The following is a 26,891-nucleotide window of genomic DNA, read 5'->3' as shown; positions in this document are numbered from 1 at the left end:
TTCATGTATAGGAGGCAAGTACTCTTGCCACTAGGCCATATTCCTGGCCCTTCCAGTTTTTGTTTTTTTTTTAATGTTTGTGTTTGTATGTGTGTGTGTGCGTGTGCGTGCACACACGCGCGAGTACGCATGCGTGTACACTCTGGTCCTGGGGCTTGAACTCAGGGCCTGGTCACTGTCTCTGAGTGCCTTTTTGCTCCAGGCTAGCACTCTACCACTTTGAGCCACAGCTTCCCTTCAGTTTTCTGTTGGTTAATTAGAGCTAAGAGTCTCACAGACTTCCCTGCCTGGGCTGGCTTCAAGCCACGATCCTCCAATCTCAGCCTCCTGAGTCGCTAGGATGACCGGCGTGAGTCACCAGCGCTGGCTCCAGTCTTTGTTTTTGAGGACTTGTGTTCTGGATTGGTTCCTAAGACACAGACAGACTGTGAAGGGGTGTTCCCTCTTTCTGCAGGGCTCAGCAGTAGTGGCTCTTCTGAGCTGAGTCACGGAGAAGAGCCTCAGGAAGCCCTAAGAAGTGGATTAGGGACAGAAGATTAGGATTTCAAGCCTGGCTCTGCAGGATGTCAGGAATGCAAAGCCATTGCATCCAGATGCATTTTATTCTCAGCACCTTGACTGCTTTGTATCCAGCCCTTCTGAAGACTTCTTTTCTACACTCTAGAAAATGGAAGGAATTAGGAAACCACTATAAACTCGTGCTTCATAGAAATAAGTTCTACCAACTAAATGTGTGTAATTATGTATTGGTGTTGTGGAAGAAATAAAGAGCAAAACGATGATACTTTTTATGAAGACCCACTGTCATGCCTACTAGCAAAAAAGAGCCTAGATTTCTAGTGATATATTGGTCATTACTTGTAATTGTAGAAGCCTAAAAAGATACCTTTTTTGCTATGTAATTGTAGAGAGAAATATAAGCTCCATCAATCAGTCACTCTTGAACTTTAGTATAGTTCTTGACAGATGTACTTGACCATGCAGTTGGATTCTGTCCGATTATTTTAATAAATCCAATTAAGATCAATTGACAATTAAGATCACAAAGACATAGTCAGCCTAACACATGCTATCCCCGTTTTGGGATGAGCAAAGAAATGTACAAATATGCGACAGATCAAAAAGTGAAAAGAAATGTGGGCTGGGGATATAGCCTAGTGGCAAGAGTGCCTGCCTCGGATACACGAGGCCCTAGGTTCAATTCCCCAGCACCACATATACAGAAAACGGCCAGAAGCGGCGCTGTGGCTCAAGTGGCAGAGTGCTAGCCTTGAGCGGGAAGAAGCCAGGGACAGTGCTCAGGCCCTGAGTCCAAGGCCCAGGGCCAAAAAAAAAAAAAAAAGTGAAAAGAAGGGGCTGGGAATATGGCCTAGTGGCAAGAGTGCCTGCCTTGTATTCATGAAGCCCAGGGTTTGATTCCCCAGCACCACATATATAGAAAACGGCCAGAGGGGGCACTGTGGCTCAAGTGGCAGAGTGCTAGCCTTGAGCAAAAAGAAGCCAGAGACAGTGCTTAGGCCCTGAGTCCAAGCCACAGGACTGGCCAAAAAGAAAGTGAAAAGAACAGAGACTAGCAACCCAGGTGGCCACACGATGAGTGATCACTGTTCACAACAGGCAGTAACTCATCTGTCAAGAACTAAAAATATACATAGGGAAATGTACCCAATAGAAGGAAGAAAGCCTAATTAGCTATATATGTATACTTCAAAATGTTCAATGGTGCAAGCATAATGCAAGTTTATTCTTTACTCACATAACAAGGATTAAGTGAAAGAGAAAAAAGGATAAGAGATGACAGAAAGGAGACCCTGCCCTGGCAAAAGTGTCCCCTGCCCCAGGGGACACACATGTACACACAATATTTGATGCATGTATAAGTACACATTTATAGTTGTGTATACACATTTATATCTATAAATATTGGCATGTATACATATATATGGAGAGGGAAAAAGAAAATCACTGAGTGATGGAGAGGGGAGGGATAGGGCCAGCTATTTTGTATACAAAGTATCTCTAGAGAAGGAGAGAGTAAAACCATCATTGACAATAAGGTAAAAAGCAACAAAAGAGACCAGAGAGAGAGAGGCAGAGATTTATAGAATCAGAGAAATAGCTAAAAATTTAGAGAGAGCCACAGGCAGGGTACAGAAGGAGGAGAATGAGGTGTGGCCAGGTAGAAAAAGAAACTGAATCTCTGTTGTACCTGAGAAATGACCATTTTCCCCCCAGCTCATTTGAGTGCTTAACCTAGTTCCCCATGACCACAGTGAGGTGTGTTTCCTGGTTGTTACACTTGTCTGTCATTTCCTTATTTCTTTCCAGTGTTTTGTGAATCCCAAGTTCTCCAAATGCATAGAAGAAAAGAACCAGAAGGGGTACAATCTATCTGCATGTGATGGAGACCACAATCATATTAGCAATTGTCTGTCTTCCTGTGTATGCAGAAGACAAACCTTTCTTTTCCTCACTTCTCCCCCAAAGCATATGCACACAAGTGTACTTATGGATACTTGTGCATAGAATAACTGTTCTCAACAGGTTTGAGGGGTCCAAAGAGAAGAGCTTGGCTTGTGGATAGGTGGATGTCACACCGAGTGGCTAACAGAAGAGCAAGTATAGAACCCAGGCAGGGGCACCAAAGGAAAAGATGCCCAAATGAGTTTCAAGTGTTTCTAAGTAGACTTGGCTTCCAGGGCCTTGGCATTTGGTGGTAGTGAAGTAGTCATCCGTGAGATGAAACCGAACCTAGAGGAAGGAAATATAAAGACAAGGAATGATATGGCCAAGCAGCTACCATCAGTATAAGATGGAGAGAAACAAAGCTAGAATTAAATCCAGAACCAAAAGGGAAGAGAAAGCAGAAAGTCGATAGTAAAAGTAAATCCAGAGATGTTAGTACAGAAGTATAGGAGGAATGAGATGATGTAGGAAGTAATAAAGGAGAGGCACAAAAGAGTAGGCACAGTCAAACCTAGGCAGAATAAGTAGTGAGTTTTTGGAGCAAAGCACCCTTGGGTATCACAGGAGTCTCTGTCACTCACCCAAATTGCAGGAAAGGTTGCTCCAGGCATTTGATTTGCCCCTACTGCATTAGTCACCACCTTCAACCTGATTATCCCTGAAGACAGAGTTCCCACTAGCCCTGCCTTCTAAACCTCAGAGCCGGCAAGCCTCTGTCCACGGTCCTGAAGGTCGTAGCCCTCTGTCAAGACCTTCAAACTCCAAAGTTAACACTTCCAAGTTGTTTCCCCTGAAATCACTCTTGGGTCCTCCAGTGTTGTCTCTGTCTCTAAAACATACATTCACCCTTTATTTCAAGTGAAAATTCCAGAGGTCATCTATAAAAGGAAAGGACTTATTAAAAAAAAAAGAGAATATGTATATAAAGGAAAAATCTATTTCAGAGGTAGATTCACCCTTTGAAGTAAGGAGGGACCAACAGTGAAAATAACAGTTTAGAATTCGAGATACACAAACCCAGTCATGGGAAGGATTCCTGTTTCGTGTTTCACAAAATTTGTGCCAAGAGGCCAAGGATAAAAAAAAAAAAAATAGCCAAGCATCTTACATGAAGGGTTAGGAGGCCCAAGGGTCTTAGACAGTAGTAAATCAGAAAATCCCACTGAATCGAGGGAGTAGTGTGTCTGGTGGTCAGAGTTCCAGGAGAACACTAGAACTCTTAAGTTGCCAGCTGGAAGCAGGACCCTAAGCCCCAGACTACAGGATGTTAGAAATCTGAAACCAGAGCTCCCATTTCCTGAGCTACTTGGCTGTGAACACCTTACCAATAAGAAGGAATAGGTCCCACCTGTGCCAGAATATTATTCTCTGCTTTTGCTTGGTCCACCCTTTTTATTTTTATTATTATTTTTTTTTGGTCAGTCCTGGGGCTTGGACTCAGGGCCTGAGCACTGTCCCTGGCTTCTTCTTGCTCAAGGCTAGCACTCTGCCACTTGAGCCACAGTGCCACTTCTGGCCATTTTCTGTATATGTGGTGCTGGGGAATCGAACCTAGGGCCTCATGTATACGAGGCAAGCACTCTAGCCACTAGGCCATATCCCCAGCCCCTGGTCCACCCTTTTTAGAAAGTGCAGAGAGGCAAAAGGACATTAAAATGTTAAAAAAAATGACTGGGATATGCTTTATTTCTTTTATATATACATATATATCAGTGATGTGGTACCAATATGACTGATAAAAACGAGGCACCTTATTTGCTGTATTAGCATATTGATGTTAAAGTGTTGGATATGTATGACTCTGTCCTTATCTGTGGAAAGAAGCAGCAGCATGCTTTGGTTGATAGACCTGCTAATAATGTTTGTCAGAACCTTATGACCTCAGAAGGCCCCAGAAGACAAACTGTTTCACTATCTGTCAGGAAAAACAAAACAAAACATCCTCAGAGAACTATTCCTAAATTTTAAAATGTTTTCAATGAGGTCCTCCAACCTCCAGAGTGGTTTACTATTAGCCTTTGCACATAAGCTCTTATTAAAAAGTTTTAAACCTTAATGGGATATCTGTTGCTGCCCCTGTTTTATACATGAGTAAGTTGGTGCACTTTAGTTACGAAGTCTTATCAAATCTCTGAGGACTGAAGATCTGAACTATCAGCTCCAAGTGGTACTGAGGACTCCATTATAAATTTGGGCTTTCCAAACAATGCAAATTGTCACAAGAGTTATAACTTTTATTTTATAAGCAAACAGTTCTCTGACTATCACTTGTTACTTCCTAGATGCCATGGATGTTGGAAACACTTCTACTTTGGCAAAAGACAGTAGGAAAAGAAGTAAGAACAAACAGAATTTGTCTGATCTTTCTGTTACAGATGAACTATGTTTTTAATACAAAGGTGGAGTCTCATTATTTTCTATGCCTCTTACAAGACAAAAATGAATAACTTTTAATGTAACACTTGGTCATTTTCTGCATGTTCATGTCTTCATGTTGCTTTTTTTATTCTGATTTTAACATGTTTTTATAAACATATAGCTCTTTCAAAGATATTTCCACATATGCATTAATGTATTCTAGAAAATCATTTCATTTACTGAAATTAGGTAATTCTCTTGCTTTTTAAACTAATATAGACAATAAACACATTAGAACATTTTGTATACTTCCTTTTACTATTATAATACTGATTGAATTCATTTTGTTAATATATATAAAGTAGACAAAGTACTAGACTTTGATATGCCATATCATGCATGCAAATAAAGTCCATTGATCTTATTTACCCCCAGTTTAACTATTAAAATGTCTTATTTCATAGCTGCTTTAACATGAACTATTTCTACTTTTACACTGTAGGAATTGGTGGGGGGGAGGTTGGTTTGGTTTTTAGCTGATTCTGGGGCTTGAACTCAGAGCCTGGGTACTGTCCTTAAGCCTCTTTATGCTCAAGGCTAGCACTCTACCACTTGAGCCACAGCACCTGTGCTGTCTTCAAACTGCATTCCTCGGACGTTAGCCTCCTGAGTAGCTAGGATTACAGGCGTGAGCCACTGGCTCGGGGCAATATCGCATTAAGTGGTCATTTATGTATCTTCTTCCCAGGACTCTTCGTTGTAGCATACTATCAGTGTTTCCTGATGCCACTTGTCTTTTTCTTGGGATGCTGAACAGAGATCACTCTATGTTATGTATAGTAAATCTTAGTCTTGCAAATTGCTTATATTTTGTCCCATTTTCTTACTTTTCTTGTAGGTTTGCTAATGGAATATTTGTCCTAGAGAAGTTTCAAGTGTTTTTGGTAGTTGAATCTATCAGCTTTTTTTCTCACTGGCTTATGGGTTTTCATATCATATTTATAATAGCCATTTTTTCCTCTAGATTTTAAAAGTGTATTTCTAGCCAGGCAATAGTGGCTCACACCTGTAATCCTAGCTACTCAGGAGGCTGAAATCTGAGGATCACGGTTCAAAGCCAGCCAGGGCAAGAAAATCCGTGAGACTCTTATCTCTAATTAACCACCAGAAAACCGGAAGTGGCGCTGTGACTCATGTGGTAGAGTGCTAGCCTTGAGCTGAAGAGATCAGGGACAGCGCCCAGGCCCAGAGTTCAAGCCCCACAACCAGCAACAACAACAAGAAATGTATTTCTATATTTTATTGTAGAATGCTGATGGAGTCTCTGATCATTCCTAATGTTCCATACCTACCATCCTTATGATATTTTCCTCTTTATGGATGTGCAAGATGAGAATGTAAAAACATATATTCCTACTTAGGCTATTCATGGATTCAAATTGCTTGTTGGCCCACACAGTGTCTTTACTATTTACAGAGTAACTTCTTTTGCAGCCAAAAGAACTACCAAAGAGAATAGAAGGCTCAAAGTAGACCCATCTATATAACTTAGAAGGGCAAATTTTAGAATAAACTCAATGAAGTCTCCCAGTCCACTGCTTCCTACATCCACCAGATTCTCTAATTAGAATCACATTGATTTTGCAGATTAATAACTGCAGTGAATTTAAATGAGAGAATGTTCTAAATCTGTACTTAAGTAGGAAGTCTATAGACATTTTATTACCCACTTGATGAGAAATAGTCAGAATACACAAAAATCTTACAAGTATTTATGCAGTTTATGGATCCAGTTGTTATTCAGATGTAAAATATGGCTGAAAATTATCAAGACAATCAGTCAGAATTATAGTTTTCTTTGGAGATTAGTTTCATGAAAGGTAAAGGTATTATAAGACCCCTTCAAATGACTCTTCCAATAGCAAATTGATATTATTGGAGAACAATAAACTGGTGATGGTTATGAATAGACACATGACTGTATTTTACTAGAGAATAAAACTTAACCTTGTTACAAAATATCTCTATTTAGCTGGGTGCTGATGGCTCACACCTGTAATCCTAGCTACTCAGGAGGCTGAGATTAGAGGATTGAGGTTCAAAGCCAGCCCAGTTAAGAAAGTCTGTGAGACTCTTTTTCTCCAATTAGCCACCCAAAAACCAGAAGTGGCGCTGTGGTTCAAAGTGGTAGAGCACTAGCCTTGAGCTGAAGAGTTCAGGGACAGCACCCAGGACCAGAGTTCAAGTCCCACAACGGACCCCCCCCCCCAAAATAGTATCTTGATAAATTGGATTCTCTATACTAGTTTTATGGGAAGAATATTTAGAATGCTCCCTCCCTTTCCACATGGGTGCATTGAAGGGACTTTTCCTTTCATCTCCTTCTGTAATTTTTTCTTGTTATAAAGAGTTACTTCTTATAATCTAGTCTCTAATTTCATTAGTTACCCTTATTTATAGAGCCCAATTTTACTGACAGAAATACAGAAAAATCCCCAAAAGATTTCACTCCGAAACAATGAAATACAGCTTGCATAAACTTTCCTACTACAACCTCCCATCCCAGTTGCTCAAGTACGTACTAGTATGAGGTTCCTTATCTCCTTATTTTCCAAGTTTCTTTCTCAATTTCAGCAAACTACAAAAATGTGAACAATCATTTAAATACTCAGATGGAGATGCTCTTAGTCTCTATTTCTGTCTCTGTCACACACACACACACACACACACACACACACCAGGGTCTCAACCTTACAATCCTGCTGCCTCAGCCACTCGAGCACTGGAATTAGAAGTGTGAACAACCATGCCTAGTTCAATATCTCTTTTTAATGACTAAACTTTATATAGGATTGTGTAGTCATGACTGTGACTTGTGCTGATGTGTTCTCAGACTTTTATGCTTTATTTCTGTAATCTATGTCCTTCACTTCAATTTCTGAAAAAGTATTTCATCTCTATTTTCCTCCTACATTTGACTTTACTTCTCTAATGGATTTCTTCTTCTGCTGCTGCTTAACATCTGGCTGCTGCAAGCATGAATGTTAGCTTTCCAAGGCCCACCTGTAATTCCAGGAAGTACACCGATGGCTTCTCTCAGTCTCCTTGACTGTCCCCTTCTTCTACTGTTAGCTTCTGCCTTAGTTTAGGGACTTTTACATTTTCTTTTATTGTGAAGAGAAAAAAAAACTCATGTAAATATGTAACTACGTAGCCTACATAATGGTTTTGTATAAATGCCAATGTTTGTGGGGCGGGTTTTCTATGCGATCATCACCAAATAGGATGTTTCTAGCTAGAGATTTAGTCCCCCCAGAGTGGGGTGGAAACATTAAAAACAAACACTAGAAGGCTACTGACATAAAGTTTGTAAATCTTGCGTTACAGTTCTAAACATATTTTCTTTTTTTTTTTTCTGTTTGAAGAGAAAGTGAGAAAACAAATACACCAAGTAAAACCTGCCCAGAGAGGTAAGAAGCTTGAGAATTCACTGCTTTGAGCTTACTGCTGTCCTGTTTCCCTTCTGATCCCGCCATTGCTGCCTGCACCCTTTAAATCTGTGAGCCCCCACAGCTTTCTATCTTGTGGATTATTTAGAGTGCCAGCTCAGTTGTTGTAACAAGGAGATCCCAAATTCTAGGCTGAAAACATAATCTTTGAGGCTTACTGGTTTCTATGGAGACTTTTCATCATTGCCTGCTTTGTTAAAATAGTTGGTATTAGTCAATCGAAGCAGAAACCACATTGTTTCTTCTCTTCGTTTGCACACCTGATTCTCTCAAGTACCTGTTTCTTTCTCTTTCTTCTTTTATTTCCTTTGGTTTTTCTGTGTGTGTGTGTGTGTGTGTGTGTGTGTGTGTGTGTGTGTGTGTGTGTGTGATGGCACTATGTCTTTGACTCAGGGTCTGTCACTTTTATTTTGGTTTTTTCCCTCAAAACTAGAACTCTACCACTTGAACCACAGCTCCATGCTGGGCTTTGTGCTGACTAATTGGAGATAAGATTCTTACAGACTTTTCTGCCCAGGCTTAGCTACTTTGATCTCAGCATCCTGAGTAGCTAAGGTTACAGGTATAGCCACCAATGCCCACATTTTCTTTCTAACCCTACTCAGTTCCTATAGCCTTCAGCTAAAATGGGTCTGGGAAGGAAGGAATAAGGAGTCGGAATGACTCTCTCGTGATAGGTGCTTGGTGTTTCTCCAACATGGTAAATGAATGGGCCACATTCATTAGTGAGTTCCTCAGAGACATCCTCTTAGAATCCTTGAGTAGAAGTTTTCCTCATACAGGAACTTGAACTGGCTACTGATTACGTCACCCCTCTTCTCCCAGCTTCTGAGAGGCCCACACTCCTGCTGGGTCACCTCACCCATGCAAGTGATTAGATGAAGATCAGTTATTTTGAAGGTGAAGCCATCTCTCTTGCCTGGAGAAGGTAGCGCTTTGCTCAACTTCTATGGCAAGAATACAATGAGCATTGATGGCACCTGGACAGGAAATCCAAGAACAGTCTCGTTTCTTCTGGTATCATCCCTGTGCTCGTGTAAGAGAAAGCTAAAGGGGCCGTATATGTTTAGTGGACCTTAATATCTAAATCCCCCCATAAGGAGAGCTCAGAGAAGATGAAGCAGACTTGGGGTTGGAGGAGAGGCTCAGTTGGTAGACTGCCAGCCAGTGAGTGAAAGTGTCCGTTACCAAGTTCAAATCCCTGTCTGGGATCAAAAAGAAAAAAGAAGTATATCACTTGTATGTCTTTAATCTGTTCAGCCTCAACAGGTTTTGATGAAAGATGAGAAGAGGGACAGAAAAAGTCTACGTTGGCTTAAAATGTTTGTGGCTAAACAAGGAGAGAGAGAGAGAGAGAGACAGAGAGACAGAGAGACAGAGAGACAGAGAGACAGAGAGAGAGACAGAGAGACAGAGAGACAGAGACAGAGACAGGTTATGATCACAATATCCACCTCAAAGCCACATCCCCAATGACCTCACTTCCTTCCACTGAGTCCTCCCTCCTAAAGTGTCCACCACCTTGCAACAATGACATGAGCATGCAACCAAGCTGCCAATCCATGAACTTTTGAGGGATATTTAAAGTACAAACCAGGGGTTGGAGATGTGGCTCAGGTGGTAGAGTGACCGATGAGTTAGTAGAAGGCCCTGAGTTCAAACCACAGTAATAGAAAACCCAAGCCATAACAGGCTTGTATTAACACCTACCATATAGTAAGCTTTTAAGACATTATTATTCTCACAGTGTTGTTTGGGATATAAATAAAACTCTTGCCTTAGGTTATTTTCTCTATTACTGTGGGACTCGGAGCTGGGAATGTGGCCTAGTGGTAAAGTGCTCGCCTTGTATACATGAAGCCCTGGGTTCAATTCCCCAGCACCACATATATAGAAAGCAGCCAGCAGTGGCGCTGTGGCTCAAGTGGCAGAGTGCTAGCCTTGAGCAAAAAGAAGCCAGGGACAGTGCTCAGGCCCTGAGTTTAAGCCCCAGGACTGGCAAAAAAAAAAAAAAAAAAAAAAAAAAATACTGTGGGAGTCAATGAGCCTGAATCAATGTAGGGTAAAAAAAAAAATGGAATGAACCTAAGTTAACTATCAAAAAGTTGGCAATTGCAAGACTAAAGGCTATATTTTTTTTTATTATATGTTAGGCTCTTGAAAAGTTACATTAAAATGATCTTTCGAAAAGCAATGCGTTGTGTCACTGAAACTTCATAGCAGTATCTATTTTTATATATTTTCTATTTTCTCAGTAGTAAAGAGATGCAAATATGGGAACTACTTCATTCAGAATATCCGAATACCAAAGACAGGATGTTCATTAAAAGGTAAAATAAGAAATAGAACAAAATTTTAAAACCACCATGAATATATATGTATATATATGCAGTAAATATCTAAATTTTCATGCTTTATTTTGTGCTTTTGGTAGCAAATCTGTTTCCCTGATTGTCTTGTGTAGTAAACTGTCTTTTAAAAAATGAATCCAGGGGCTGGGGATATAGCCTAGTGGCAAGAGTGCCTGCCTCGGATACACGAGGCCCTAGGTTCGATTCCCCAGCACCACATATACAGAAAACGGCCAGAAGCGGCGCTGTGGCTCAAGTGGCAGAGTGCTAGCCTTGAGCGGGAAGAAGCCAGGGACAGTGCTCAGGCCCTGAGTCCAAGGCCCAGGACTGGCCAAAAAAAAAAAAAAAAAAAAATGAATCCAGGCTGGGGATATGGCCTAGTGGCAAGAGTGCTTGCCTCATATACAAGAGGCCCTGGGTTCAATTCCCCAGCACCACATATACAAATAATGGCCAGAAGTGACGCTGTGGCTCAAGTGGCAGAGTGCTAGCCTTGAGCAAAAAGAAGCCAGGGTTAGTGCTCAGGACCTGAATTCCAAGGCCCAGGACTGGCAAAAAAAAAAAGAATCCAGCTGGGTGCCTGTGACTCAGGCCTACAGTTCTAGCTATTCAGGAGTCTGAGCTCTGAGTATCCTTGTTGGAGCCAGCCCAGGAAGGGAAGTCTGTGAGACTCTTCATCTCCAGTTAACCACAAAAACAAAATAAAACAAAACAAACTAGAAGTAGAACTGTTGCTCAAGCAGTAGTGGGATACCCTTGAGCAAAAAAGCTCAGGGACAGTGCCCAGGCTCTGTGGTCAAGCCTTAGGACTGGCACAAAAAGAAAGAAAAGAAGAGAGAGAGAGAGAGAGAGAGAGAGAGAGAGAGAGAGAGAGAGAGAGAGAGAGAGAGAGAGAGAGAGAGAGAGAGAGAGAGAAAGGAAGGAAGGAAGGAAAAAAGGAAGGAGAAAGAGAAAGGGGGAGAGAGAAAGGGAGGGAGAAAAGGAAGGGAGGAAGGGAGAGAGGGAGGGAAGGAAGGAGGGAGGGAGGGAGGGAGGAAGGAAAGAAAAGAAACACATCCCATTTAGCCAGTTTCTAAACATACTATGTAAGGGAAGGAAGGATGGTTGCAGCAAAGCCAATACACTTAGCCATGGGTCTTTGACCTGATCTTCTGCCTCTGCTCCACTTTTCTGGCAGGAATAGCTACCAAAAGCAACACTGAAACAAGTACTGGAACTATCCCTCACCTGTCCTGCCCTGCCACTCTGGTCATTGTGTGTATTGAGTCTGTGGCTTTACTCCTTCTGCCTTAGCTTACTCACGGGTAAAGGGAAATAACATGAGTTAGACTGGCTGCTCTCCGAGGGGCATCCTAGTCTCCTACATACCTGGCTTCTCATTCTCTGACCTCCCCCTGCCAAGCACTCCCCCATGGGGTAAGAACCATGGACAGCTGCCTCCTGCCCTGGTGAGCACGGAGCCTCTGGAGGTCTCCCGTGGCTCCCAGTGTCACTGGCTGGAAGGGTGGGAACAGCAGCTCATCCTGACTTAAGACATTTACATCCCTCCCTACTTGGCCAGATCCTTAGGCCCTCCGCTCCTACCCCGTCTACACAGATGTTTCTTGCTGTGCGACTTGTGGATGATTCTAGAATGGTGCTAAGCTTTTCTTTCAGCCATGAAGAAAGTAGCTCTGAAGGGAAAGCCAGTCAGTAGAGAAGACATACCAACTATCCCATAGTGACCTTGTTCTCCAGTCACCAGGCAAATCCCTATAGCAAATTAGTCTAAAAAAAAAAAAACTTTCTTTCCCTGTACGTGTATAATTGGCTATTTTATACTATGAATATTAAGTATATTACAATATAAATATATGCATAAAAGACTTCCCATGAGTGTAGCAGAAGAAGGTCCACCCTCCTGCTACCATTTTCCTAGGTAGATTTTTCTCTCAAAATCCCTTGGTCCAGCTCCCCATCTCCAGGGTCTCCACCAGGCCGTGGGAATCCTATTTCATATCCTGAGTCCAGCTGTCATTCGGCATCATGAGTGACGGGGGAAGATTCCCACAGAGACCCAGAGCTGATTACATGCACAAACTGCCGGTGCCCAGCTTTTAAGTCCGTTCTCATAGCTATATTTAATTCTGTAACTCTTTGACTTGGGGCCTTAATTTCCAAAAATTCCTGTTGAGTCACCTTCATTGGGTTAGTTTTGGAAGTCGTTGGCCATTTTCAGTTTCAAAACAAATTCTTCTTTCAAGTTGAGGCTTGTGGCATCCATCTGATTGGCAAGTCCACCATGAGATCTGTCTTAAGATCTTATATTGCTTCCTGTCTGTCTCTCTCCCAGATCCTCAATGTGTTACATTTTTGGTGGTACTCCAGTACTTCAACGTCCCTATCTGCAAAATGAGCATATTAGTAACTATTTGATATTTATTCCAAGGATATAGTAAATTAATAGAGGATAGTTCCTGGCACAAAATGAGCACTCTGCATACATTCGCCTTCATGACTGCTCTTGCCCTCTTGCCTGGGAAATGAATACAGCAACATTTCACATATGTGTGTGCAGTAGTCTGGAGGAACTGGTATGGGATGAGCCTGTGGTAAGCATCGACTTACCATGTCTAGACCAGAGGTCAGCGACTGCAGCCCACAGGACAAACCCAGGCTACAACCGTCTGTAAAGGAAGTATTCTTAGAACACGTGGAGTCCCACGTTTCATTCACATACAGTCTGTGAAAGCACCTCAGAGCTGAGGCGTCATGAGGGAGATTATGGACCAGAGCCTTAAACATTTACTGTCTAACCCCTTATAGAAAAAGTTCCTGGCTTCTGACCTGGGCATTTGATATTTTTCTGTAAATACTAAATAGGCTCTGAAAAGTTACATCTAAAGGATAACTTCATATGTGGGGGTGCATTGGGCGGGGGTACATGTGTGTGTATGCCCATCCTAAGGTTTGAACTCGGAGCCTACGTACTATCTCTGAGCTATTTTTGTTCAAGGCTAGTGCTCTACCACTTGAGCCACAGCGCCACTTCTGAGGATTTGCCGCTTACTTGGAGATAAGATCTTACAGTCATGAGCCACTGTTGCCTGGCATAAATGATAACTTTTAATTCATGTTTTTATAAAACACTATCTGCCATGAAATGTTATAAGTAAAAAGATACTAATTTTTTTTAACTTTCACAGGAAGAAAAGAAACCAATGAGAAACCCTTGAGAAAAGGCAGGAAAAGAGGTAAAAAGAAGCAATTAATGGACTTTTGATAACTTAACATCTCATTCTATACTCTATGTGCTGGTGGCAAATTGTTTTTCTTGATTGGTTTATGGAAACAATAAAAAAACAAGAGGCCCTTCAGCAGCATTGGCCAATTTCTCCTCCTCCTTCTCCCCCTCCTCCTTCTCCTCCTCCTCCTCCTCCTCCTCCTCCTCCTCGTTTTGTCAGTCCTGGGGCTTGAACTCAGGGCCTGAGCACTGTCTCTGGCTTCTTTTTGCTGGCTTCTTTTTTTACCACTTGAGCCACAGCGCCACTTCTGGCTTTTGCTATATATGTGGTGCTGAGGAATCGAACCCAGGGCTTCATCTATGCAAGGCAAGGACTCTACCGCTACGCCACATTCCCAGCCCAGCATTGGCCTATTTCAATGTGACTGTTTAGTGATGACTCCCACCCTCCCACCCCCCCCCCCCGCCCTGAGTAGCCAGTCTACCTGGGGAAGGTCCCTAGGCCTGTGCCTTCCTTCACTGGGGTGAGAAAAGGAAAAATAACCTGAGACTCATGGCATGATTAAGGGACCCCTCTGCTGTCCACGTAGAGCGCCACAGGTGGTACGACACAAAAAGGGGCCGTGGGTGGCAACGCAAGACTCACACTCCAGTTCCTAAGCCGTGTCTTTGCCGGTTCTGTGTCACCTTAGCCGGCCGCGAGGCGGAGCTCCAGAGGCTGCCGCTGCACTGGTCTGCGGAAGGCCTTCGGTGTCCCCGCCCCACCTCGAGCGGTGGACGTGGCACCCTGAGCAACGTCGTTTCTTCTAGAGCCCCCCCCAAGAAACTTAGGTGGAAACGTGCAGCAAATCAGAGGCAAGAGCACAGACAAACACCACCTGGATAGGGGCGCACTCCAGCCATCCTGCCCTGTACCCCATCCATGTCTCAGACAGGGACTGGATGGAAGTTGGAGGTCTATTTCCTAGGTAGCTTCAAAGCCATAATACAACTGGACATGTCCCTTGAAGACATCAGGAGGAAGGTCACGAGGCAGTGTGGCCAGCCATCTGGAGAGCTCACGTTCTGCCCCACGAGGCCGCGTGTAGAGATCAGAGGGTGGGGATGGAGAAGGGGTTCTCTCCTGACATCTTAAAAGAAAGACTTTGAAATGTAACTGATTCGTGGTGGCGGGGGTGGAGGGGGAGTGTTATCCAACACATCTTGAGTTATATGAGTAGGGAAAAGCCTTGAACCATGTTAGGAGAGGATGGAATGAAAAACAACGTCTATTCTCTATGCAGGTCCAAGAATTCCCAGAGAAGAAAATGTGAATTTTTTCTCTCCTGAACTCGCGGTGACCTGCGGTGATGCGAAGGGAATTCTTCATCAGAAGAAGTTTAAGGAGAGTGAGTTGCACGATGTTCTGCGCGCACGCGCCAAAGTCGCCTCACATGTGGGCATTTGCCAGCCCTGCCCCCCGGCTTGCAGAGGCAGCAGGAGCTCTGGAACCAGGACATAAGTTGACTCACCACTGGGGTCTGCTAAAGTGAATAGATGCAAGGCAGAGTGAGCAGGAGGAAAGCCCAGAAGAAAGCAAGAGGCAGCTTCTGAGCGGGCTTTGTCGGTGGAGTCACGCGGGACTCCATTTCCCCAGTAACAATTTGTGACCGCCGTGACATGTTCCTCCCAGGGAAGCTGGCCTGAGCCTGCGTCAGTCACACGGTCACCTTCTACCGAGCTCGTGTCCCAAATCCAGGATCGGGGCCCTAGAGGAAAGGGGGAATTGTATTGCATTAGCCACCCTGCAGATACTGTACAAGCCCAGGCAGAGGTGGCCATCATGCTAGCTGCTCACAGGTTCAACTGGAGTTAACAAGAGCCTGCAGGGCTGGGGATATAGCCTAGTGGCAAGAGTGCCTGCCTCGGATACACGAGGCCCTAGGTTCGATTCCCCAGCACCACATATACAGAAAACGGCCAGAAGCGGCGCTGTGGCTCAAGTGGCAGAGTGCTAGCCTTGAGCGGGAAGAAGCCAGGGACAGTGCTCAGGCCCTGAGTCCAAGGCCCAGGACTGGCAAAAAAAAAAAAAACAAGAGCCTGCAAAGCCCGGGAGAGAGTATGTCCTCAGGAGTGCAGAGAAAGGGAGAGAGGGAACGGAGTGCCTTTCATACAGGGAAATGCTTTCACACGGAAACTGTGGTGATCATTATTCTCCTTTTCGCCGCATGAGGGGCCAGGGAGTCCTCTCAGGGTGGGGATGATGCTGGAGGAGGGGGGGGGGGAAACACCCTCCCTAGATTCCCCTAGGAGCCCCAGACCCAGGGTGGGGAGAGGCCCGGAGCAGGTGTTTTCGCAGCGGGGAGAGCCCTGACGGCCTGTCTTGCAGGTATCTCGGTGAGGAGCATACGGAGTGAAGACGGAAGGTGGTTCACCCCCAGGGAGTTTGAAATTGAAGGGAAGTTCGAAGCCTCCAAGAACTGGAGGCTGAGCGTGCGCTGTCACGGGTGGCCTCTGAAAGAGCTGATCAAGGTACTGCGCCGACAGGGCGCCTCGAGCCGCCATTAGCCACTCACCGCCCCAAGCTCTGGCAGAATTGCTGTGTCTCCAAAACCCTCATAAAAGTAGCATGGTATTTTTTTTTCTTCTTGTACTGATATTGAGGCTTGAACTCCAGGCCAGGGAGCTGTCCCTGAGCTCTTTGGTTCGAGGCTAGCCCTCTACCCCTTTGAGCCACAGCTCCACTTCTGGTTTCCTGAGAGTTAATTGCAGATAAGAGTCTCGTAGACTTTGCTGCCTAGGCCGGCTTTGAACTGCAATCCTCAGATCTCACCCTCCCTGAGTAGCTAGGATTACCAGTGCCTGGCTTAGCTTCATTCTCTTCAAAGCATCAACTCATGTTCTTTCGAAGGCAGGGCAGTAAACGGTAACCTTGACTGTGTCATTAGTCACTGTGAAATTTGGTCACGCAGGAGTAACTTAAATTGGAAGGGGCCTTGAAACTTTGAGTAGCCCATGAACGCCACAGCTGAATGTCACTTTTCAGGATATATCCATGTGAAGAGTGCCTAGGTTTTGGAATATTTTAACAAAATTTATGTTGGTAAGCCACCTCAAGTTTAAACTTGAAAAAGAATATAGATAAATTGAATTAAAGGTCACCCCTTTGGCCTTTATATCAACCTCCCGTTAGGGAAAAAGCAGGGGCATGTGTCTGTGGAAAAGGAGCCTGTTTCTTCTGCTTTGGGCTAAACAGCTATTTCTGTAGCCCATCCCAGATGACCTTTGTTTGAGACACTTCACGAGTATAAACAGAAGCCTTTGCTTGATCAGTATTTTTTGAGCTGCGTGGAAAGCCAGGAGGGAGGAGAGTCCAAGGCCCGAGCCCCAGCCTTGGGGGGAGGCTGCGCTTTCACAAGGGGCCTGTGTGTTGCGGCTGTAACCAGAAGGACGGGGGGGGGGGGGGCCGGGGGGGGATGGATGTGGCTGCTCAGAGGGAGGAAAGCCATTTGTGGCTTTGTGGTGGAGGACAAGTTCATAGAACAATTCATACTGAGCTGGGTCTTAAACAAGAGAAACCTGGACAAGGAAAAATGCAACGCAGGCAGCCTACACACGGAAACAGAGAGCCTGAAAATCTCAAAGTATCAAGAAATTGTGAGTAATGAAACATATATAATATGAATAAATATATATAAATATATATATATATATATATGCTCATTGTAGAGGTTCTGTGAAGCCAGAAGAAAGCATCTAAGCCTTCCTTTAATCATTGGAGAGAGAGGAAATATGGAAAACAATTTCCATGAAGACACGCTGTGCGTGTGTTGGCAGTGGGGCCTCAGGGTAGACATATCAATCAGAAAGGCAGGCAGAAATACCCAGGTTTCAATGCCAATGTGAGAGCGTGTAGTATGGGCTGGGAATATGGCCTAGTGGCAAGAGCGCTTGACTCATACACATGAAGCCCTGGGTTCGATTCCCCAGCACCACATATACAGAAAATGGCCAGAAGTGGCGCTGTGGATCAAGTGGCAGAGTGCTAGCCTTGAGCAAAGAGAAACCGGGGACAGTGCTCAGGCCCTGAATCCAAGCCCCAGGACTGGCCAAAACAACAACAACAACAACAAAAAGAGTGTGTAGTATGGCTCCTTCATCAGTCATATCATCAACCTCTTTTGTTTTTCAGAAAGGAGTTCTACCAAACCCACCAAGAAAAAGGAAACAGGTAATCCTCTTCTAAGACCTCTGCTCATGACTCCTCCGTCAGGCTGTTGATTTTCCATGCCCCACAGCTTTGTGGTTTCTAAGTTAACAACAAAGGTATCAAAAAAAAAAACAAAAACAAAGACAAACAAACAAACCAAAAGACCCATGGGACTGGGAATGTGGCTTAGTGGTAGAGTACTTGCCTAGCATACGTGAAGCCCTGGATTCGATTCCTCAGCACCACATACACAAAAAAAGCCAGATGTGGTGCTATGGCTCAAGTGGTAGAGTGCTGGCCTTGAGCATAAAGAAGCCAGGGACAGTGCTCAGGCCCTGAGTTCAAGCCCCAGGACCGGCAAAAAAAAAATAAACAAAACATGGTGGAGGAAAGACAATCTCTTCCACAAAAGGCACTGGGAAAATAATATACATACACAGAAGACAGAAACTAGATCACTATCTCGCCCTAAAAATCAACTCAAAATGGATTAAAGATCTTGATGTAAGGCCTGAAACCACTCTAGTAGGACACAAGAAAAATACTTGAATATGTCACTCTGAGACTGCCAGAAAGAAAGTCATCACCAGATGTAGGCCCTTAAACTTCCTGCACCGTAAATAAGCCTCTTTCATTTTCAAGAAAAGTTACCCCACCTTGGGTAATTTGTTATAATGCTGCAAAGCAGACGATTATAGCTGCTGTAGGGCTTTAACGCGGCCTGGGCGCTGTCCCTGAGCTCTTTCACTCAAGGCTAGCGCTCTACCACTTTGAGCCACAGCCCCACTTCTGGTTTCCTGGTGGTTAATTGGAGATAAGAGTCTCATGGACTTTCCTGCCCAGGCTGACTTTGAACCACGATCCTTGGATCTCAGCCTCCTGAGGATCTAGGATTACGGGTGTGGGCCCCCCAAAACGCTTTCCTTTGTGGAGAGGCCGTTTTGGCCTAAGCAGAGGGGCTGTGGGGGTCCTGGGGAGCAGTCTATGCCAGTCATGAGCTAGCTGTTGCCCCCCTCCCTGTATGCACGTCAGGGATGGTAGAAAGACCACGTCATGCCTTCAGTTACCTCCTGAAGCTGGACATGCGAGAGAAGCCAGGGAAACCAGGAAGTGGAACTTCCATTTCTTGACCTCTGACAGGTGACCCAGAGCATCTCTACCCCCTCCCCCCCAGGAGGTCACTGTCTTCTCCAGTCTGGGGCTGTTCTACTGACTTCATTACGGTGATTCCATGACTGAGTTCAGAAAGAGACATTATTATTTGACCTGTTTATTAGGATCCAATGTGTCTGTCTGGCCCCGGGGAGCCCGAGCTGACTCCGTCTGGGCACATTGATGGCATCTCTCGTGAAGTCTCTGTTTCCTGTGAGATTCCATTTCAGAGATGGGAGGGACATGTCAGCTGCCATGGGGCCTGTGCCCAGCCCCTTGGCTTCGGGCGCTGTGGCAGTCTCTTTGAATGCAGGCGCTACCGTTGACGGCTTCCCTGCGTATCCATTTCTGGGTAGACCTGCTGGTGAAAGCTAGAGTATTCCAGGATCACAAGATGTCACCATCCAGTTTGTGCACTTTCCTAGGCAGTAAACAGCTAGTGAGCTCCTGTTAAGTGCCAACTTCACGGAGCAATGGCCGTGAAGGGAAGGCCAAAGACTTCAGGGCGTGTGTCTTTCCTGCTGTCTTTCTTCCCTGGGACAGTAACAGATCCAGTAGGCTGGGAGATTCTCAGCCATGTAGAGCGTGCCGGGGGTGACGGTCTCCTCTCCGGATGTTGTGTCTTGTGTCACAGTGGGTGGGTTTTCTCTGACCTCTGTGCTCAGGGCTGGAGGTAAGGATTAGAGGCCGTCATCGTTCCAGACTGTGTGAGGCCAGGTCACTCCACGGGGACCCAAGGCCAATGCAAGCCCTTGGACTCCTGGAGGAAGTACAGAGATGCTTATGGGTGGAGAGAGCAGGCGCGGGCCTGAGGTTCTGGCACGCTTCGTCTCCAGGCCCGTGTTCCTGGGACACCTGCTCAGTGGTGGTCTCCAGGACTCCCTTGGTGCCTGGAGCTCCTCAAAGTTAGGAGGTCATTTCCTAATTAAAGAAAAATCCCTATGACCCCACCACCCCCCGCACAGACACTGAGTACAAGGACAGGTGGACATTTTCCAGCTCATCTTGGAGAGGGGAGCCAAATTTCCTCCACCTCAGTAAGGAGTCTTCCCTACAGGGCACGCAAGGGCCTGGAGACCGGATCCAGTCTCTGGAGCCAGAGACTGGATCTTACATTGGGCCATACCACCATCGATACATATTGAGTGTGGTTTTATTCTTTGGTTAGATAGATAGCCTTAGGAAAGTAGATATGAAGCCAAGTCAAGGAAGGACTGTGGCTTGAGTCCTTGGAATAAAGTCCGCAAAGCCAAGTGAAAGGGTCCATACCTGAAACCGCAGTGCCTGGGCAGCCGATCTCCAGGCTAGCCTTGCCCAGAGAGAAATCCTATCACCAAGCAGCCAACAAACAGAAAAAGAAAAAGAAAGCCCTAGAAGTCTGTTCAGATGTGTGATGAGACATCATCACATTATCAATCAACGTTTCTGTCTTTCAGCAGAATGCGTGGTCTCATAACCAAACATTAATTGATTCTTACGTAAGTACTGACTCCAACCTATCCCCCGGCGTAGCCCGGGCCTTTTCTGTGTGTCTCGCCTGTGCCATGGCTGCTTTTTTCCCCGGTGCAGGCTCATTTCCCACTTGGAGAGCTTTGCTGCATGCGTGGAGCAGGGAAGACAGCAGCGCCCTCTAAGCCACGTGCATGGATCTGGGCTGGGGTGTCTCTGCCGGAAGGGCCTTCCCTGTGTTTCAGTAAAAATCTTCCCCTGCCCTCATCTTCCCCAAAGGCTGGTGAGGCAGGGCAGTGATCTAGACCGCTGGCATCCTTGGAGATGGAGGTTGGCGCGGGAATGGGCAGGGCTGGCTACAGAGGAGGAGTGAGGAGCACGTTGGAGAGGAGGAAGGCCTTTGCAAGTGGTCAGTGGACTAGAAAGGGAACTCCCTGAAATCCACTCCCAGTTACGGGCCAACCTCACTATGGTCTCGAGCATCCGCCGGAAGGAGCAGTTGGTGAGTTCAGGTGCAGCTCTGTCCTTGGTCCTGCAGGGAAATACAGAGCGGATGGGCCCTTCGTGGAGCCTGCGTGACCGGTCTCAAGGGAGGGAGACCAAGCTGGTTAAGGCAGAAACCATTAAGGAGCAAACAAACCATGGGGCCTTTTCCTCCAACTGCTTGGCTGGTACTTGATGAGGTACAAAGAATTGTGCTCCCGGGCTGAGAATGTGGCTTAGCGGTAGAGTGCTTGCCTAGCATGCACGAAGGCCTGGGTTCGATTCCTCAGCACCACATACACAGAAAAATCCAGAAGTGGTGCTGTGGCTCAAGAGGTAGAGTGCTAACCTTGAGCAAAAGGAAGCCAGGGACAGCACTCAGGCCCTGAGTTCAAGCCCTCAGGACTGGCCAAAACAATACAAAACAAAGAATTGTGCTCCCTCCAGCCCTGTCCATCCCCCTGCTCGTTACATGGCTGCTTGCTTTGGGCTTTCAAAAATGATGATTTACTTCTCTAAGCAAAATCAAACCTTGATCCCTTTCATGGCAGTGGGTGTTTTAGTCAGGGCCAGCCTTTTGCCCAACTGCAAAACGTGGTTCTCGCTGTTGTAAGGTGAGAAACAGAGAAGCAACATTTTGAGAGGTTGGTATCCTTATTTCATTCCCCACTGGTTTTACGTACATGAAATTGAGTAATTGATTTCCTAGTGAGAGAGCTATATCAGGCCCTTATGACCAACAGCCTAACCAAGTTATTTTAACCAAAGTCTACAAAGGAAGCTGTCCTGTAAAACAGCATGTTTTCCCCAAGGCTCTCCAGAGCTCTTTAGTTTCTGCCTAGGCTGTTCCCTCCCGTAGTTTTAAGTAGACCCCAGCAGTCAAAATTGGCTTGGTGTGACTGGTACCCATGTAGTTAGCACATTACCCACATTACCGTCAGATTTTCAGTATCTGTCTGCAAGGAAAAGAAAGGGAAGTGAAGACGGGCTGGCTTCCCATCCTAAGTTTTCCATGTCCCTTTTCTCTTGGTTCATTACTGAAATAAAAACCAAAGCAGTTCCAGACAGACAGCATGGACAATGTCTTTCACAATGATAAACAAGCCTTTAGACTCAGATTTCTGATGCTTATCCTCACATTTTTAACAGTAAACCCTAAGTCCTCAGAAAATTTATAGTTTTGCTAAGCCAAATAACTCTTTTTAAAATTTTGTTGTCAAGGTGATGTACAGAGGGGTTACAGTTACATACATAAGGTAGTGAGTACATTTCTTATCAAACTTATTACCCCTCCCTCTTTTTTCTCCCACCTTCTCTCTTCCCCAACTCCCCCCCCCCCCCGACATAACTCTTGATTCTAGTGTTAACAGCTTTGATCCTGAACATGTTCACACACACACACACATACACACACTTATGCACCAAGATCTTAAAGGTGCAAAATGAATACCTTTAAAGGGAGGAAGAATAGGGATCACCTCAAGCTAAACTCAGCCCACTAAGTGGCCTGATTGTCTTTTACCAATGCCACAATGTCAAGGTTAGCTAGAGGTCAGAACAAGGCCCAAGGCTGCCCGCACCTCACCTCTAACTGCCATGATGCCAAGGGGGATGCAACCCGAGGCCTGGGACTACAGCCAGATGATAGAACTCGGACTCCCGGGCTGGGGATATGGCCTAGTGGCAAGAGTGCTTGCCTCGTGTACATGAGGCCCTGGGTTCAATTCCCCAGCACCACATATACAGAAAATGGCCAGAAGTGGCGCTGTGGCTCAAGTGGCAGAGTGCTAGCCTTGAGCAAAAAAAAAAAAGAAGCCAGGGACAGTGCTCAGGCCCTGAGTCCAAGCCCCAGGACTGGCCAAAAAAAAAAAAAAAAGAACTCGGACTCCCACCGGAGATGTCTAAAGAATCCATAGTACAAACTGGTACTAATTCTTAAGAAAACAGGTTGCAAATGACTCAACCAAAACAAACACAGAAACTAAAATAGCTGAGTTGGGGCCTTAGTGGGCCTCCCACTCAACCATAACCAGAACTCTCTACTGTCTCGAGAGCGTGCTGGGCAGGCCTTGGTCCAAAGATGTCCCAACTCTACTGTATGAGCATCTGCCAAGGGGGCCTTTCCCACTTATTGCCAGGGCACCTCTAATCTCATCAGCAATAGAGGGGAGGAAGGCAGGTCTCAAGCACGTCTCTCCCCTTACCATTCCATTTCCAGATGGATCGATCCCCAGAAACCAGAAAAACATACTAACAGAAAACAGGGCAGAGGAAAAACAGAGACTAACTTCCGGAAGCGTTCTGAGTGAGTGGAAAAAGAATGACTCCAAAAATATTTAGTGGTATGGCTGGCATCCGCGATCTGGCTGTCAGAGTGACAGAAAGACCACGGGGTCCTGGAACATTGCAGGGGGTATTTTCATTCCTCCACCAGCTTCAAGGAACTCAGAGGCCCTCCTTTGGCACTGGGATCTTGCTGGGGCTTCCAGAATGTTGTATGGCAAGACAGAGAAGCCACATTTTGAGAGGTCGAATTGAGAGTCTTTATTAGAAAGCCAGTGGCTAGACTCCTGTCTCAAAGACCTACAGCCCATGTCTTTTAAAGACAAAAGCCACATGTTGGGGTGGAAACTAAGCCTTAATAGCTTCAACAAAAGTGTTATACATAGGCAGAGAAGACTGCATGGGGATAGTTAAATCTAACAAAAGTCTTATACATAAAGCAAGCTAGACGAGGATAACGTATTCCCAATAAAAGTGCCATACACAGGCAGAGCTACTATCCAGGGGAACAACCAGGGGCAATCAGGACCCCAATTACCTAGAGGAAGCATGAGCCCCTTCCATCCCAACACCTCATGACACATTTGCAATCCAAAGAATGCCCTCTATAACCTTTAGAGTTCTCAGAAAGTCCCCGTTCTTCTATTAACATCTATCAAGACGCCAGGATAGCATTACTTCGATTTAGTATCCTTATTTCATCGCTGTAGAATGCTGTGCAGCTGGACTGATTCAGGCACCCATAGAGTGGAAGTGGGGAGAGGTCATTGCTGGCCCCTGTGTTCCTAGCGATTGCACTGGCCTGTCAACATCTACACACAGCCCTACTGTGTCCACAGCTCTGCCGGGGGCACGGGGAGGGGGGAGGGGGTGGTCTACTGTGGCAGGAGACTTTATCTCTGGGGTCTGGAGAACTTGCTTGATGACAGAGGTGTTTCTCACAGCTCACAGCCGAACCCTCTGTGAAGATGAATGGACTGTTCCAGCCAGGATGTCCTCATCAACTCTGATGACCTTCCCTCTGTCCAACTTGTCTACTTAGGCCTCGCCAGACCTTGCTAAGGAGAAAGACCTTTTGGAGCTCTTTGGCTTTGGCTGGTGCCATGTAATCACCTGGGCAGACACTCACCCTGAGATCTTAATGATGCTGCCTGAGAAATGAGATGTGTTTGAAGCTCCCCTGATTGTTGTGTGTCTGTGGACCCGTGCTGCCCCATCTGTAGTGCCCATCAGATCCACTTGGAGGGCACGGTAGGCTGTGGCTGACTGGGTCCTACCCTGGTAACTTAATTCAGCCCAGAAGGGGTGGAGCTAAAGGATGTGCATTTCTACCAGGCCTCATGCGGAGGCTGCTGCTCCGGAGTCCTCTGCTTTAGACACAGAGGTGTCATCGGATGCCTGTGCATCACAGCGTACCAACATCCAGACCCAACCCAGATGAGGGTGGGAGGCCCGGGATTCTCAGTTATCTTGAGGAATACAGTGACTCTGACACAGAATGGCTAACACAGCAACAACAGAAAGGATACATTATAGGAAAGCTGAATAGTGTATTATTCAGCTGGGAAAATCTGGCCCAGGAATTGTGTCTCTTCTAGTTGTCTATATTTCAGTTGACTCATCAGAGGGTAACTTACGGAGAATGTAATATGCTGTAATCAATGGAGGGATCGTTGCATCCTATAGTCTTGGTCACGAGCCTCTCATGAGTTGAAGAGCTGGCTTTAGAGGAGCCGTGGACTGTGGATTCTCTGTCCACAGCAGTGCTTCCGGGGTGGAAGGACCCAGAGTACAAATATCCAAATGGGTGCCACAGAAGTTTAGGGCTCTTTGCATGTGATGTGTGGAGATGCCAGCTCTATATCCAGGAGATGTGGTCACACCAACAACCAGAGGTGAAGACCAAAGCTCCATTCTATTTTTGTTTTTCTGGGCCCAAAAATGAACTGGTAGGGCTGGGAATATGGCCTACTGGCAAGAGAGCTTGCCTCATATACATGAAGCCCTGGGTTCGATTCCCCAGCACCACATATATGGAGAATGGCCAGAAGTGGCGCTGTGGCTCAAGTGTCAGAGTGCTAGCCTTGAGTGAAAGGGAGCCAGGGACAGGGCTCAGGCCCTGAGTTCAAGGCCCAGGACTGGCAAAAAGAAAAGAAAAGAAATGGTAGCTTCTCTGTACAATACCTTAATAAAACAATATAATAAAAAATGAACTGGTAAAATTTGATCTAAAAAAAGGAAAATGGAGGGACCGGAGACATTGGCTGACGCTGGGTTTCTGGCTCAACACCATTACCCAGATTTCATCTCATTTAGTGAAGTTAAAAATCTGAGGGCTGGGGATATAGCCTAGTGGCAAGAGTGCCTGCCTCGGATACACGAGGCCCTAGGTTCGATTCCCCAGCACCACATATACAGAAAACGGCCAGAAGCGGTGCTGTGGCTCAAGTGGCAGAGTGCTAGCCTTGAGCGGGAAGAAGCCAGGGACAGTGCTCAGGCCCTGAGTCCAAGGCCCAGGACTGGCAAAAAAAAAAAAAAAAAAAAAAAATCTGACAGTATTTGCCTGCAGCTATTATGGAGTGACTCACACACATTAAAAGTGGGATTTGTAGGCCATGGTAAGTGAAGTTAAGGAAGAAGTCCACGGGTGAAAAAGGGTAATCGTGTTTCTTCTATCTTCTTTTGGGCTGGTGGAAAAGAGTAATCATCCTCTTTTGGGTGCTAATTTCTGTAGCAACATTACATGGACCTCTAGCCTCTATAAATCTGTGGAGGAGGGTTGTGTGTGTATGTGGAAGAAACATCCGGGAGAGACACTTGGCTCCTCTCGTGCGACCATCTGAGCAGAAAGAGAACAATTGGGTGGGTGATGGCTCTGTACCTAGAGGAATGCCCTGTGTTGTGTGCTAGAAGGAGCCATGGATGATGTCATCCTCTGAGATGATGCAAGAACTAAGGCACATACAGGAGAATGTACATGCCTCACTTCTCATGATGGGACTCTGATGGGTGTGGGGGTGACAGGGAGTGTAGTTCCACCTCTTCCTTCTACAAACTATACTTCTTCCCCTGACATTCCACTCACTGGTGTTTATTTTCTCCTAACAATCTGCTCATTTCTTCTCATTCTCCACTTCGAATGTGGGGGGTGGTATCCTTGGGCCTCTGTTTTATATCCTTAGCTCATTTTACTTTCTTCGGCTCTGCAGCTCTTTCATGATCACGGTGCTCCACGTTACCCCAGCCTTTGGGATCCGTAGCCTGTCGTTTTCCTTCACTGATGTTGCTGTGCCGTGTCAGAATCATCGCTTTCACATACCAAAAGTTTCTGGTCTCGCATAGAGTTGTGACTCCCTGAACTTTGTGGTCACCAAAATGTCTTCTAAAATCTCCCCTCCGTGTTGTTCCTATTTCGAGGAGAGAGATTT

General features: G+C 45.6%; 1 protein-coding gene across 6 annotated transcripts in view; it reads left to right on the top strand.

The window, feature by feature from the left end:
• Positions 1-26,891, top strand: part of Sp100 (SP100 nuclear antigen) — a 58,306-nt gene that overhangs the window by 29,556 nt on the left and 1,859 nt on the right. For 2 of the 6 annotated variants that reach the window (XM_048344550.1, XM_048344549.1), the window contains exons 14-21: positions 4,749-4,802; positions 8,250-8,294; positions 10,589-10,663; positions 13,870-13,917; positions 15,191-15,295; positions 16,276-16,418; positions 18,079-18,117; positions 20,685-21,464. In XM_048344550.1, coding sequence (XP_048200507.1) covers positions 4,749-4,802; positions 8,250-8,294; positions 10,589-10,663; positions 13,870-13,917; positions 15,191-15,295; positions 16,276-16,418; positions 18,079-18,117; positions 20,685-20,882 — 707 coding nt within the window. In that variant the 3' untranslated portion in view covers positions 20,883-21,464. Of the gene's footprint in view, positions 1-4,748; positions 4,803-8,249; positions 8,295-10,588; positions 10,664-13,869; positions 13,918-15,190; positions 15,296-16,275; positions 16,419-18,078; positions 18,118-20,684; positions 21,465-26,891 lie in introns of those variants that run through there. The other 4 variants (XM_048344552.1, XM_048344551.1, XM_048344554.1 and 1 more) reach the window with 4 other exon arrangements.

This window comes from Perognathus longimembris, chromosome 4 (genome assembly GCF_023159225.1).
Source record: "Perognathus longimembris pacificus isolate PPM17 chromosome 4, ASM2315922v1, whole genome shotgun sequence".
Classification (NCBI taxonomy): domain Eukaryota; kingdom Metazoa; phylum Chordata; class Mammalia; order Rodentia; family Heteromyidae; genus Perognathus; species Perognathus longimembris.
The sequence above is the reverse complement of the archived record's forward strand: the minus strand, read 5'-3'. Positions and strand labels throughout refer to the sequence as shown.